The sequence below is a fragment of the Sturnira hondurensis genome, unplaced genomic scaffold (genome assembly GCF_014824575.4).
Source record: "Sturnira hondurensis isolate 20B ecotype Veracruz unplaced genomic scaffold, ASM1482457v3 Scaffold0004136, whole genome shotgun sequence".
NCBI classification, from domain to species: domain Eukaryota; kingdom Metazoa; phylum Chordata; class Mammalia; order Chiroptera; family Phyllostomidae; genus Sturnira; species Sturnira hondurensis.
Genome location: NW_028076767.1, coordinates 39,711,802 through 39,727,588, shown reverse-complemented (window position 1 = coordinate 39,727,588; position 15,787 = coordinate 39,711,802). Strand labels below are relative to the sequence as shown.

General features: G+C 33.3%; 1 protein-coding gene across 3 annotated transcripts in view; it reads left to right on the top strand.

Annotated features, from left to right (window-relative positions):
* MTX2 (metaxin 2) overlaps nt 1-15,787 on the top strand; it is a 63,209-nt gene that overhangs the window by 42,033 nt on the left and 5,389 nt on the right. For all 3 annotated transcript variants that reach the window (XM_037044391.1, XM_037044392.1, XM_037044393.1), the window contains 6 exons: nt 7,558-7,630; nt 11,232-11,308; nt 12,642-12,734; nt 13,211-13,249; nt 13,637-13,762; nt 14,824-14,900. In XM_037044391.1, the coding sequence (XP_036900286.1) occupies nt 7,558-7,630; nt 11,232-11,308; nt 12,642-12,734; nt 13,211-13,249; nt 13,637-13,762; nt 14,824-14,900 (485 nt within the window). The remainder of the gene's footprint in view (nt 1-7,557; nt 7,631-11,231; nt 11,309-12,641; nt 12,735-13,210; nt 13,250-13,636; nt 13,763-14,823; nt 14,901-15,787) is intronic.

The window sequence follows — 15,787 nt, the reverse complement described above, 5'->3', positions numbered from 1 at the left end:
TTTTTATCCTTTTTGTCTTGGTGTTTAGGAATTTTAGAGTCAAATTTGCTACTCATGTTAATGGACATTGAGGTGTTCCCAATATTTGATTATTATGGATATGAACATTCTTGTACATGGCTGGTAGTGGTTATATAGCCTTTCTTTTTGGTGTATGAGTATATGGGGGAGTGGAATTGTTGGCTCATAGGGGATGCATATACTTAGTAATAGATATTACCAAACAGTTTCAAAGTGGGTGGATTGATTTACCTTTCACTGGTATAAGAGCAATGGTATAAGAGGCTTATCCTCAAAAAACCAGCCCTTACCCCGCCTCAGTGCTGGTACCCATAGACAACCAGCTGTGTTATTTTTCCAGGTATTTACCTCTGTACTTCTAGGTAAGATGCTTGTGTTATTTTATTTTTAAATATTAAATATTCAGTGTACTATGAATATATTCTTTCTATATGATTTTACCCCTTTGGGTAAAGAATTGCTTTATTTAATTGATTTGGATAGCTTTTTCCCCTGAACTCTTTGAACTGTAAAACTCCCCCTCACAGAGGTCAAACATTATCAGGTCCTTTGTCTCCTGCTCTTTTCTCTTGGAAATACTACCTTTGAAACCTTGGTCCTTACTTTAATTGGAGTAAAGTAATTGGAGTTCCTTTATTGTCTGGCTTCGGAGCTATCTTATTATTATTGGTATTCATCATTACCCAGGGAACTCTCTTTGCTTTTTTTCTTTTAATTTTTATTTATTGATTTCACACACACACACACACACACACGCGCGCGCGCGCGCACGCGTGCGCATTAACGCTGATTTGTTGTTCTACCCATTCATGTATTCATTGGTTGATTCTTGTAGGGGTCCTGACCTGGATTGAACCTGCAACACTGGCATATGGGGATGACACTGTAACCAACTGAGCCACTCTGCCAGGGCTCTTTTTTCTTTTATTTTGTATTGCAACCCCAATTTTCTGGGCCCATTCATGTTCTTTTTTTCTTGATTTGTTTTTCTTTTGTGCAGCATATTCTTCATTAGCCTGCCTTCTGAGAAAGGATATAATGGGAAATAAAAATTTAAAGACTTTGCTTATATGATACTATTTTTATTCTTTCTTCACACTTGACTGGTACCTTGGCCACATGTAGAATTTTAGGTTGACAGAATTTTTCCTTAGAACTTTGAAGGCCTTGTGTTATCATTTAGCTTTCAGAGTTGCTATTGAGTTATTATGCCACCCATTTGCTCAGTTCTTTGTGTGCTTTTTCCTCTCTTTCCCCTCCCTCCCTCCCTCCCTTTCTTCGTATATGCCTTGATGAGATTCCTTGATTTTTCTGTATCTGTTTTCTTATCTTAAAATGAAGATACTTGTTACATCTACCTCATAGGGTAAAGTTCTAATGCAAGTACCTGGCGTAAAGGAAGTGCTCAATAAATATTAGCCATTATTTTTCTTTGACGTCTTCTGTATTCTGCATTTTCTGTTTCTTTTCAGTTCCTTTTTTGTGGTTTATTTTGGCTCTCTATGTTTGAGACTTCCCTCAAACATCTATTGAGCTCTGCTAATAATCTATATTTAAGAGTGAGGCACTACAAAGCTGATGGGGAGATGAGGGGCTTTTTGACACGTGGGCTTCCCGGTAGACTGATTGTACAGTGAGCTGCCATTTTTTTTTACCACTATCCAACCCCACCCCACCTCTTCCCCTAATAAAACCATCAATATTTGTAGGTATTTTCTACAGAGAAATTCAGAAAGGCCTTAACTTGACCATCAGGGGTGCTGAGGGTCTCTTAAGTCACTGTATACTTACTTTCATTTAACCTTCTTTCCAGTGTGACACCTTCCCCTGCCCCTCCCCACTCTGCCGTGCTTGGGTCTGGAGTCAGGAGTCTCTCTGGTTGGTTTATTCTAGAGACTGAACCTCTCTGTCTCCTACCAGATTGGGAGTGGGCTAGTTATCTGAGGCTTATACAGACTTTCACCCAATCCTCCTATTTTTATTCCTTTTCCTCACCTCTGTCTTCTGTGGTACTTGATTTCTTCAGTTTTCAAATATTTTTATTGCTGTGATGCAAATACACTGATTTTCTTCTCTGTATGCTCTTAGGTATCAGTGTCCTCTGCCCTGCTGTTCTGCTTCCCATCTTACAACAATGGATTGATATCTCTGGTCTCCTCTCCTGTTTTTTGTGTCCTTCTTGGTTTATATGTTTTCTGTTTCTTCACTTATTTTTTAAAGGATTGCAGAGATAAATGTGTAAGTTTGATCCTTCATATTTATTTATTTATTTATTTTTAAAATTTTTATTTTTATTTTTTTTAAAAGATTTTATTTATTTATCTTAGAGGGGAAGGGAAGGAGAGAGAGAGAAACATCAGTGTGTATGGTTGCCTCTCATGTGTCCCTTGCCGGGACCCGGGAACTGGGAACTGGCCTGCAACCCAGGCATGTGCCCCGATTGGGAATCGAACCGCGATTGTGTGGTTCGCAGGCCCGCACTCAATCCACTGAGCCACACCAGCCAGGGCTATTTATTTTTAATTTTATTTATTTATTTCTACGGAGAGGGGAAGGAAAGGAGAAAGAGAGGGAGAGAAACATCAATGTGTGGTTGCCTCCTGCACACCCCACACTGGGGACCCAGCCTGAAACCCAGGTGTATGCTCTGACTGGGAATTGAACCTGTGATCCCTTGATTCACAGTCTGGTGCTCAGTCCACTTAGCCACACCAGCCAGGGCAGATCCTTCATATTTAATCAGTTATCAATGATCTGGTGTTAATTTTTTCCCTTTATTTCTTTATTTAATTTTTTAGAAAACAAAAAAATTTGATGCCGTACCTTTTCAGTGATTTTTTTAATGTTAAAAATTTGATTAATTTATTTAATGTGTTTAAACATCAAGCTTATTAAATTTCAGAGTCTTAGAAGTTAGATATTGAGTATTATGTTCTGTGTGTACGTGTGTGTGTTTAAAAGAATTACCTACCATGCCATGTGCTTAGGTATTCAGTAAATTTATATTCAAAGAATAATTTATATAGGCTGTAATTGATTCATTCATTAATTCTTAGGTTTTGCTGACCATTTTAGCTGTTGGAGTTGCTCAACAAATAAGTAAATCCTATATTTCTGAAACTGAAAATATTACGGTGTTTAATGTGTCACTGTTAACAGAAGTTGATTGATCACTTGCGGGGTTTGTGGACACTGCACTGTAATGCAGGTTGTTTAGAATAATATTCAGTCTAATCACTTTGAGGTGATGTCCACCTTTCTTGCTAAGATGTCTTTTGTGCACTGCTTTGCCAGTTATAGTCACACTCTGTCCAATAGAACTTTCTGCAATGATGTAAATGTTCTGTTATTCGTGCTGTCCAGTAAATAGGGTATCCACTAGCCACATGTGACTTTTGAGCAGTTGAAATGTGGCTAGTGTGACTGGGGAGCTGAATTTAAATTTTATGCAACTTTAATTCATTTAAATTTAAGTTAAATAGCCACAGATGACTAGGGACTATCATATTGGACAATACAGTTTATAGATCATTATTCTGATAGAATGTGCTAAGTTTCTGATTTAAATATTTTATATTGCCTATCACTTGAATTAATTTGGAATAAAATATCCAACTAAGGAATAGGTGTTAGGTGAGTCATCCTCAGTTTTATTATAATTATTATAAAACTACATTTTCCTTTGTATTTACTTAAGAATAAATTCATGTAGCTTATGATTTCCAAAATGAAAGTAAAATGTGTTTTAGGTTGTTATAATGTGCCTGTTTTATTTGGAGTATTTGGGGTACTGATAAGAGATTGAAAATTAAAATGAAAGGTGAAAATATTGTCTACTTTGGAACCTTTTGGGGATTTTTCTTTCATTCTGTAAGAGAAAGGAGAAATACTGTTTGAATCAAAGCCTGGGTTGGTTTTAGACTTTTTATATTCTTGAAGACAGTCATGGTAATGACTTGGTAATGTTTTGCATTGTTAAAGCTTGGATGAAAGTACTATGTTTGTGATATCAGACTTCTTGGTGAAGTACAGATTAATTCAGAAAATTTCTTTTGAATCATGGATGAAGAGTAATTATAATAAATGCTATAAAATTAATTTTTGGCTAACCAGAATTGTGCCATCAGTTTAAGTCTATGGTAAGTTTAGTATTGTTTTATTGGGTGAAATTGTTAGTTATTTACAGTAAAGGAGTAAAATCCATAGAATTGGAGATCTGGCTTTGGCCATAGAACATTATAATTTTGCTTAATCTTTCTAGTGAAGTGCAGGTTTTTGGAATATTGGCTAGTACAGTTGCCACTATGCATATAGTTTAGCAAGATACAAGTAAATACCATAGTTACTGTTTTTTATAGTATTATGATTGTTAACTAACAACAGAATATTATTCAGACCTTTGAGAAGATACATTATGCAGTACTTTCAAATTCTTTTTGTTCTTCTGAGGGCCTCAATTCCCTCTAAGTTCCTTATTCTTAGCAAGATGATTTGTCTTTTCATTTCTCAGAGAATGTGAACATACCCTCATTGTCTCGATCTTCCCCCTCATTAGACTGCAGTCGTCATCACTGATGCTCACTGCCCCTTACATTACAATGGAAAAAGTGTCCTGTTTCCTGAAAAAAACAGATCCCTGCACCCTGTTTACCCTCCCATGGATCTTGCATGTCAGTTTTTCTGCCTGTTTCTTGTCATTTCAGCCTATTTTCCCTGTTTTCTTTTTGCACTTACATTTTTGAACCCAACTTTTCATTATCCGTACAGATACAAAAGTAATGGAAGGGAGCTGACCTTTCTAATTCTTCCTTGTCATCCAGTCTTCTTTTTTTTTTAAAGATTTTATTTATTTATCTTTAGAGGGGAAGGGAAGGAGAGGAGGAGAGAAACATCAATGTATGGTTGCCTCTCGTGTGTCCCCCACTGGGAACTGGCCTGCAATGTGCCCTGACTGGGAATTGAACCGCGATCGTGTGGTTTGCAGGCCCTCGCTCAATCCAGAGCTACACCAGCCAGGGCACTCATCTAGTCTTCTTGGAAAAGCGGTTTCATTTATTCTCTCTAATTCTTCTCTTCCTAGCAAACTGTTTTAATAAGCCTTCTGCATGATTTTGATGTGTGCAGAACTGAAGTTGGAGAAGCACATCCCTAGTGTATTCTTACAGGTCAATCAAGAAGCTCACTATTATCACTGTAAATCAAGAGTGCAGATGATAGAGGACTGTTAGTGTACACTTAGGCAGACACAGAGGAATCGCCTTTTGTTGGGTGAGGTGGTGGTTAAACTTAGAAGAAGTAATTGTTGGTCAGTTAGGATTAAGTGTGTCTGCGAGTGACAAGAAATTCAAATGTAAGTTGTTGTTGTTTTTTCCTGATAAACACGGGTAATCCAGGTTTGGTGACAACAACATGGCTGTTAAATACCTAGGCTTCTTTACTGTTGTTCTACCATCTTTGACATTGAACTTGACCTTCATGGTTTAGTTTGACTGTAGTCATCCTTTTTAAAAAAATATTTTATTTATTTATTTTCAGAGAGAAGGGAAGGGAAGGAGAGAGGGAGAGAAATATCAATGTGTGGTTGCCTCTCACGTGTTCCCCACTGGGAACTGGCCTGCAACCCAGGCATATGCTCTGACTGGGAATCGAACCATGATCCTTTGCTTCGCAGGCCCACCACGCTCAATCCACTGAGCTACACCAGCCAGGGCTATAGTCATCCTTTAAAGGCACATTCTAGTCAACAAGAAGGAAAAATATGTTCCTGTTTCAGAAACTTTTCCGCAGTTGCCCAAACAAGTCCCATTGATCAGAATTTAGACATTGGCCACACCAACTTACAAGGGAGCCAGGGAAATAAATTTCCTATTTCAGGCAGCCATATGTGACGATATAATTCATGGGTTCATTGTAGAGAAGGGGGCAAATATGTATAGAGGTATAATTAAGAGCTTCTGCCACAATAAATTCTGAGAGCTTTGGTTACTCAGTCACTAAACCCTGAATGCTTATTATAAGTAGTGAACTATCTTTATGGTGCCTATACGAAAATGAGGGACATTGGAGCCAGGACAGAATTACAAAAAATTGAAATCTATTTCTTGGCTCTCTAAGATACTACACTTACTTGGTGACATCAGACATACAGACATAAGTAACAGATCAATGTAGGAATCAGGGTGTAAGTAGAAGGAATCAGACTCATGTGGGGGTTTATTTTTAGAGAGGAACATTCCCAGAGGACTGGAGTTTTGGGAAGACAAATTTGAAGAAGAGAATTGACATACCTTTAAGCAAATGGAGCACTTTGTATAAGATAATTATCACTGTTGAACACTCTTACTACTTTGCAAGAGTCTTAAGACTGATTTCCAGTCTAGAACTGAGGAAGAAATTGTAAAAGGCAGCCCCTATGAGAAATCTTTATTGGGTAGGATAGGCTAGTCTATTCATAATCTTAATATAAAATAGGTAATAGCCTTGTCATTTATTAATTTATCTCAGCTGACATTTGACTGCTATTTATAGTAGTTCCCTCAGTTTTGAAATAGATAAAAAGTTTGTTTTCTAATTTGTATGTGGTAATTAAAACCATTGTAAGCTATGCTTTCCACAATTGGATAATTTTATAGAAAGAAGGTAGGTAAATTTAGTGAGAAAAACAGTCCTAGATGTCAGGTAAGTAAGTAACAGGGGGCTTTGAGAGTTATAAAGAGTAGTCAAGAGAACCAGTCAGAAGGCATGTAGGTTCAGCAGTTTACTGGCATCTTAAAAACATTTAAAAGTTTATATATATAAAAACATTTAAAAGTCTATATATAGTCAATAAAATTTTGTATTTTTTCACTTAGTATTGTAGTGTGGACATTTTTTTGGTCATAGAAAATTCTTTATTTAAAAGTGACTTTTTAAAATTGCATAATATTCCATGGTTCATATTTACCATAAATGATTTGTTTGTTCCTGTTCCTTATTGTTAGATATTTAAGTTGCTTATAAAATTTTTGTTACTCTAAACGAAGTAGAAATAAATTATATCTTTAACAAGTGACTAGTGAGAATAAAAACTACATGTCAGGATAGTTAGTATTATTGGGGAGAACTTTGAAGTAGCAGAAATAACATTTTGAGAGGTTTTCCCTAAGGCAAGAATAGTGGAATTAAGAGTAATACCTTATTAAAATATGAACTTTTGTCATCTGTTGAAGAAAATTAAAGCAATATAAAGTATTGTTGACTTGTATAAACTAATACAGTAAAATAAATGTGGATAATTTACATTTTCTTCCTTAAATATATAAATGCTTAAGCTTTATACATTTACTGGTGTCTATGTTATATTGATATTTTTAGTAGTGAAATAACACTTTATTCTTGTTTGGCATACAGATCTTTCACTTTCAGTAGATTTTTTCTCTTCCAATAAAGTGGTACTGTATTAGCCACTACTTAAGTTTAGAAAATAAATTTTTTAAAAGTTGTGTTCAAATATGCGTATGCTTTCATTAGGCTTACTATACTTCTGTTGATTTACAGGCCTTTTTGCAAATGTGTAATCTGCCTATCAAAGTGGTTTGTAGAGCAAATGCAGAATATATGTCTCCATCTGGTAAGTTTTTCTTTCTTATATCTAATATCTGTTAATATTATGCACTGATAAGATTGCAGGGCTAATCCAGTTTGTACCTAGATTTTTAAAATACCTATATTTTTGGTTTATCCTTTGAAGAATTACCCCATAGTTTTATAAAATAACAACTGCAAACTTGACAGTATTGTGGTGGGCGTGTCTGCGCGTCTCAGCTCTGTGGTCAAAGATGGGTGGTTACTGGAAAGTTAAGGAATTGTTTTAAAGAGTAGATATTAAGAAAATACGAAATTTTAGATTTTGACATTCTTATTTACATAAGACTGTTTCCTCTTCACAAAACAAATTTTAATATTAAGGAATCCAGTTGTATTCTCTAAATTATATTCTTTATATTCTCCCATTATAAAGATGGAAGGGGATTGTGAAATAATTAAATTAACTTCATAGATCTTAATGTCATCTCTGAATGTTTTTGGTTTCCAATTCTTTTTGTTTTAACGGGCCTTAAGATACTTTTCATTAAGATTTTAGCCTTTCTGCTATTTTTCATAATCAGTATTGCTTTTCTATGTGTCATGTATTAGTAAAGTACAGTTTAAAATAAATATGATTCAGATAATTTTTAATATAAAATATAATGCCACAAAGCTGATAAATAAGTGTTAAATAGCATTGATATGGATTATTGTTAACTGTGGTTTTTCTGGAGCAATAGTAATAGAATTATTTCTTTATGAATAAATCTTATTGAATATAACTGATGGGCATAAGTGTGTTAATTTGTGTTTTAGAGAAACATTTATCTGTCTCTTCATTGTAATCACAACTTGTGTTAAGTGTTTTCCATCTTAAGTTACTAAGGGCAGTAATAATTGTCAAGAGCTGTGAAGATGCCCTGTCCATACACACCGGGAATTCTAAGTGAATACGTCTGTAACAAGTGGGGCAAAAGTGGGTTTACAGTAGTTTGTATGGAAAATAATGTAATTAACATAATAACAAAATTATAACTAATAATAATATACTTAATATAACAATAATTACAGCTTTATGAGTGAATACATTTTAGTGCCTTTTCAAAAAATAGAGGAATAAACTGTGTTTCATGTACTCACAACTATGAACCTACTTTCGCCCTACCCTGTATTTATAGGTTTATGAATATACATTTTAAGACATTTACATGAAATAATTTTTAGAATTATAAACATAGACATGTTAGATTGTTGAAGGCCATTAATTGACTTATTTTGTGTTAATTTTATACATAGGCTTCATAAACTTCACTGAGTTCTGGAGAAATGAATTGTGTTGGTTCCATCTATCTTTTTCCTCTATGTAGTCATACAAAGAGTGTAGAAATACATATGAAATGGTTAGTAATCTAATACTGGAGTTGATATTTTAGGCAAATAAGGAGAAACCATATCTACCTGTTTCCTAAAATGACTGTACTTAAAGTATCACCTAGGTAGATATTTTATAGACAATAAAAGACAAAGAGATACATATTGTAAAGACCACAATTATATATATATATATATATATGTATATATATATATATATGCACATTCATTCATAGGAGGGGTCTTCTAGGTTGATGAAGATGAGACTTTCTATTGAGAAATTTAAGTGTTATATCTCCATACATATTCTCATTCATCATATGATTTGGAGTGATCAGGGGTATGTGTTATATTTCATTTGTTTATTTGACCTTGTAGAAAATTTTTAGAGCAGAGAGCATTGTTGAATAGTCAGAAGACTGCTTGGCAATGTTTTTAGGAGATTTTTACTCTAATCTTTCTGTGAATTTGCCACATATTAACAGTTTATTTGGGAAATTTGACTTCTCTTTTTTAAGCACTAGTGATTTCATCTGTAATATGGGATGGTTGGATTAGATGATATCCATGGTCTTTTCTTTTTCTAATATTCTCTAAATGTACATACTTAGTTGGCAACGTCTTCTTGCTTTCTTTTGAAATACAAGTTCTGAAAATGATTTTTCTGCCTCAAGTGATTATTCTGCCTATTTGTTTTATTTTATAACCTTTGGTTGGTGCCAGAGAATAACTGTCTTACTGTGCTTTTGCCTGATAATAAGGATATGACATTCGCTCCGCTTTTAATCAGGCAGGTAACAGGAAACATTATTCGCTTCTAATTTGTTGCCTTTTGTATATCTCTCTGTATTCAGAGGTATATAATTGCTCAGTTGACTACCGACACTACTTCCCTGTTTCAGAATCTACAGTGCTCAAAGTATTTTTAAGAAAAGAAATAAATTGGAACCTCTTTCTTCCAAGAACCACAAACTGGTTAGTGAAAATGAGAAATACACTTTGTTCTCAAAATGTTACACCCCAGAAATACCCTTCAGTCTGGGTGTTCATTAATAAATAGTTTTCATTTTCAGATTATTTTATGTTGCAGGACCTGAACTATTTCTAGCAGTATAGTAGTTACAAATATTTTATCCCAAGTTAAAAAACAACATGCTTACACAGATAAGAATTTTTTAATTTATTGTAAGATTTATAATAGTAGAAGAAAAGAATGTGGAATTCGGTGTTTCCGTATTGGCAACATGGATATGTCTTCTAAATACATCTATTGAGTTGTTGTGTTCCAAAAGGCCTGGCTTTCCTTTGTAGTGCGTTAGCCTGTGGATGCAGATGACGCTTTTGTTGGTGCTCTGCACCTCATCCATTACCCTCAGGCTGACTGAGCCCAAGAGGAGTGAATGTATTGAAAAGGACCATGAAGAAGCCTGCTGTTAATGTGAACTCTATTTGAACTAGGCCTGACAGCAAGGTTTATTATCTAGTTTTGGGGGTGAACTTTATTTCTATTTGGAGACTATTTTATTCTCATCATCTATGACAATTCCATCAACTATTAGTATTTGTAGAAATGAAATAATTTTTAATGTGTCTATCAATATTTAGAGAAGCCAGTTTTTATAAGCATCCTATTGGTTCTTTTGTCCCACTTGTTGGGAATGTACTTTGTACTATAATTCATAAACTAACATATCTTCAAGGATTGTTAATTCTCTTCCTGATATTTCTGATTCAGAGACATTTATTAATACACCATTATGTGCTTAAAATATTGACCTTAATGAGGACCTGAGACTTGGAAGTAGAAGATGTGTAGAAAGAAATCTTCTTAAATGTAATCTTAAATATGGATTGATTCATTATACTCCAAAGAGAAGATCCAGTTGAATTTCTTTGAAATCTATCAGTGGTCATGAACCAGTGTCTGGGCTTGGTTTATATAATTTGAATAAATAATATTTACAGCTATGTAGTGATTTGTTAGTGTTAGCTCTGAAAAGGGAATATTGTGGTCTGTTATTATATATAAGTGAGAACTCTGAAAATGAATAATTCAAATTGTTCTTTTTTCTTTCATTTTAAAACTGGTCAATATTCAGTGTTTAAAAATTTATAGAGTTTAACATCCATATTTACTGTAATTTTCAAAAGTTAGAGTGTTGTGAAATTCTGCATTAATGAAACATATCCCAGTTTTATGTTGATTTCCTATGTTTATTAGTACAACCTTTAATTTACTAAATGTGTTTTCACATATTTTTTTCCCTCAACAGGTAAAGTACCATTTATTCACGTAGGAAATCAAGTAGTCTCAGAACTTGGTCCAATAGTCCAATTTGTTAAAGCCAAGGTAATAAAAAAGATATTAAATGCATTTGATCACAGCCACTCTTAAATAAGTCAGTCATTCATCATTCTTTAGTATGACTTAACATTTACATTGATTTTAACCTGGTTTTTTAAAGTGCTAATATAAACTACTAAAGAAATATTTCTAAAATGTTATTTTTTAAAGATATTACAAATTAATGGCAAAAGAGGTAATTTGATCTTTATAAAATGGTAGATAATTTTTTAACTTATGAGAATTTTGGTCATAAATGAAAGCTGTGAGGTTGTTAAAAAAATGTCAACTTAACCTTTGAGAAGGGAGACATAGGATCTGTTACAAGTCAGATATATTAATTTGTCCATTTGAATTATTCAGTTTAGATCTTAATAGTTATTAAAGGGCAGCCTCCATTAACATTTTGGGGAAAATTCTTCCAGACTTTCTTTTTTCTTTTCTCTTTGTATACATAGAAAAGTATAGATCAAAAAAAGAAAAAAGAAAAGCATAGATCATACTATTTTTAGTTATTTTGCAACCTGCCTTTTGAAATCATCAATATGTTTTGAAATTCTTCCATGTTAATGACTACACACACACATACATACATACATATAAATATATATATAAATATTTATGTATAAATTACCCTTTTAAATTGTGTAGTATTCTATTATTATGGGTGTATTATAATTTATTAAGTCTTTATTGATAGACACTTAAGTTGTTGCAAGTTGTTGCCAATTTTTGGTTGTTATTGAATGCTAAGATAAATATTCCTGTACATATACCTTTGTACACTTGTCAGATTATTTCCTTAGGATAAATCTTAAGAGTGATATTGTGATGTTATAGGATATGCATTTTTAAAATCTTAAAACAGATTGCCAGATTGAATTAAAGGTTATATCGCTTTATGTATTCACTCATTACTGTAGTGCATTAGAATTAAAAAATTTGTATCTATTTCCCTAAAAGTTTATTTATTTTTGACCAGTTTATGAGCAACATATATGTCAATCTTTTGGCATTTATTAGTAATAAGGTTAGTCTCTTAAAATAACAAAGTTTACTGATCATTCTTGTTTTCTTCTTTTGTGAAATAATTGATAATGCATTTTATCCATTGAAAGCATTGTTTTTATAATTGCAAATACTACTTATTAATATTTTGTAGCAAGAAAATATTAACTGTTTTTTCATATAAAATAATTATCTTTTGGAGGCAGTTAGGAAATTAATCTATTGAACATTTGCAACAAAAATATTTATGCTATATTCCTTGGTAGTAAGATAAGTGAAAGTTTTTGTATATTTAATATGATGCTCTTGAATTTTTTTAAATTCCCTTTAGGGCCATTCTCTTAGTGATGGACTGGATGAAGTCCAAAAAGCAGAAATGAAAGCCTACATGGAATTAGTCAACAATATGCTGTTGACTGCAGAGGTATAATAGAAGATAATAGGTCTTGAAAATAAGCTTTTTCTTTCATAAAAGATAATCTTTTCTTATGGGTTATTTTAAAGTTAAGCTATTCTTGGGCTAGGGTGCTCACCCAAATTATTTGATCATTATCTTTGAACAGATTGCCTGACAGTTCCAGTTGTAATTTTTCTTTTGTAAAAAGGAATGATTCTTGCCCACTTGTTTTACTTTGGCATGTGAAGTTTACTTAAATAATAGCTATAAAGTATTTCAATGCTATTTAGAGATGTACTATATGAATAAACAATGTTTTTATCAAGTACCACTATCAAATTTAATAATTATGTATAGCAGTAGTAGTGAAGAAAAAAAGCCCTCATACATATGTCTTCTATAAAGTTGGCTCATAAAAAATCACCATGGCAAGAAATAACTTTCTTTTTATTCATTTTCTCTTTTGTATTCTAAAGTTTAGTGACTGTTTCTTTTGTTTCTAGTTGTATCTTCAGTGGTGTGATGAAGCTACAGTAGGGGAGGTGAGTGGTTCGGCAGCATTTATCTTAATTAAAATTTAATGAGAAAACACTTTTGCTCAGAATTGTAAGTCCCTGCTCATAAATGAAACATTGTGGGTTTATACCATTAGTGATATAGTTTTTCACTTACTTTAATTTTGCTTGCACATACATTTTAGGGAAGCTATGTGTCATTGTTTGATATAAATGGTTGCAAAGTACATAAAAGTTTATATATTTTTAAAAAGAATGTTTTAAAATTTTAATTTTTCAGCTTATGAGCTCTGTATTTTTTTCAGATTGCTGTATTTGTGTTCTCTGACAATTTATTTTCCTGAAATTTTATTTGTAAAAAGAGTCTTTGTTTTTAGAAAGAATCATGTTTTTAACAAAATCTTTTTGCTTTAGATCACACATGCTAGGTATGGATCTCCTTACCCTTGGCCCCTGAACCATATTTTGGCCTATCAGAAACAGTGGGAAGTCAAACGTAAAATGAAAGCCATTGGATGGGGTAACAAGACTCTGGACCAGGTCAGTTCAGACTGAGGTTCTCAAAACCCTTAGTGCATTTAAGATAAACCTTTAATGCATTAGAAATTAATTTTAAAATATTGATCATCCTTTAAAACCCCCCAACATAATAAAAAACTAACAAACAGTTGCCCTTATTTTCTTTGACATGAAATAGTTTTGTTTTATAAAATTCACATGCTTATTGTAAAATAAATTATATAATACAGAAAAGTCCAAAAAGGACTTAAAAATTGCCTGAAATCCTTCCACCTAGGATTGCCACTGTTAACTATTTGGAGAACATTTTTCTGGATGTCTCTTAACATTTTCCTTAAATGGGATCATATTACACCTACCACTCTATAACCTGATATATTCAATACATTGTGGGTATCTTTTATGCCAATAAATATTGATCTGTAGCATTCAAGCTTTAAAAAAAACCCTGTTAAATACAGTGTTTAATAGCTCTTTTTTTGTTGTTCTTAAATTTACTGAAGTAGCGAGACTGAAAAATAAAAATCTTGTCAAGGTCATGAGCTTATACAGCATTAGACTACTTAGTGTCTCTTTTCCACAGTCACCCCTAGCGCTAGCCAGCCACCTCACTTCTGTGTGCCATCTGCCACAGGGGGGATTGGGGAAATGAATAGGGATAGAGTAAATAAAATCCATCTCCTCTGGTGGAAACACACCTGAAATGCTTTGCTTATGGTGGGTCTGCAGTGTCATCTTCATTAGGCAGGTTTTTAAAAAATACATGTAAAGTCATTTGAGTATATGGGTTCAGGGAACAGTTTTTGTAGGGAGTGAAATCGTGAGGTTAAAAACTTTCTTTATAATAATCCTTATAAGTAACTTAATTGTACTTGCATTTAAAGAAATTGGCTCTCCAATTTTCTTTGTATTTCTTACATAGAAAGTATTATTTCTATTATATGTGACCTATAGCCAGACTTAAATATATTGTAAAGGATTACCTACACTCACATTTTTGCTGTAAATCATAACTTGTTTTAGATGCACTTTACCGTTTTGCTAATTGAGCTGTTTTCCTCTGGGGTCTGTGGTTGTGTCAGGTCCTAGAAGACGTGGACCAGTGCTGTCAAGCTCTTTCCCAGAGACTGGGAACACAACCGTATTTCTTCAATAAGCAGTAAGAAATTTTAGTTTCTAAAGTTAATTTCTTTTCTATATTGTTAGGTTACAGGCTTGTTTTATCATAGAGGAATTGTTTAATCAAGAAATGTTTGTGAAAAGATTTAATTATATTTAAACGTATTTTTTTTCTTTATTAAACATGTAGCGCCTCTTGGGTATCAGGCATAGTGCTAAGCTCTGGGAGACTGAGATTTCTAAAATGTGGCTTTTTCCATTAAGAATTTCTCTTAAGGGCAAATATGTAAACCAGTCACAAGTGTACCACATGATAGAGCTTCTCCTAGAGGTAGTTCCAGGTGCTATGTAGGGAAGTACGACACTTTAATGAACAGAATTCTAAACTTGCAAAGTACTGTTAGAATGTGAAGTGTAACTACACTTGTCTGTATAGGGTGATGCCCTAGGGACTAGGACAGCGAACACAACCAAACAAAAAAAATAGTGTTGGCTGGACAAGCATAATCATGAGCTTATCTTTTAAAAGTTAGAATATTTGTAAAGCACAGAAATGAATGCAAAGGATATAGATTAAATATTTATGTACATAGGTTAATTTATGTTTCACTAAGACAGATTTTATTTTTTTGGTAATTTGGAAAGGAATAGTAGAGGCAAAGACATTTTTTTTTTTAATTTTAAAGTTATAATTTTAGCCCTGGCTGGTATAGCTCAGTGGATTCAATGCAGGCCTGAGAACCAAAGGATTACGGTTCGATTCCCAGTCAGGGCACATGCCTGGGTTGCAGGCCAGTTCCCAGCAGGGGACTCACAAGGGGCAATCATACATTGATATTTCTCTCTTTCTCTCTTTCTCTTCCCCTCTAAAGAGAAGTAAATAAAGTTTTTTTTTTAAGTTATAATTTTAGTGTATCAAAATCAGCT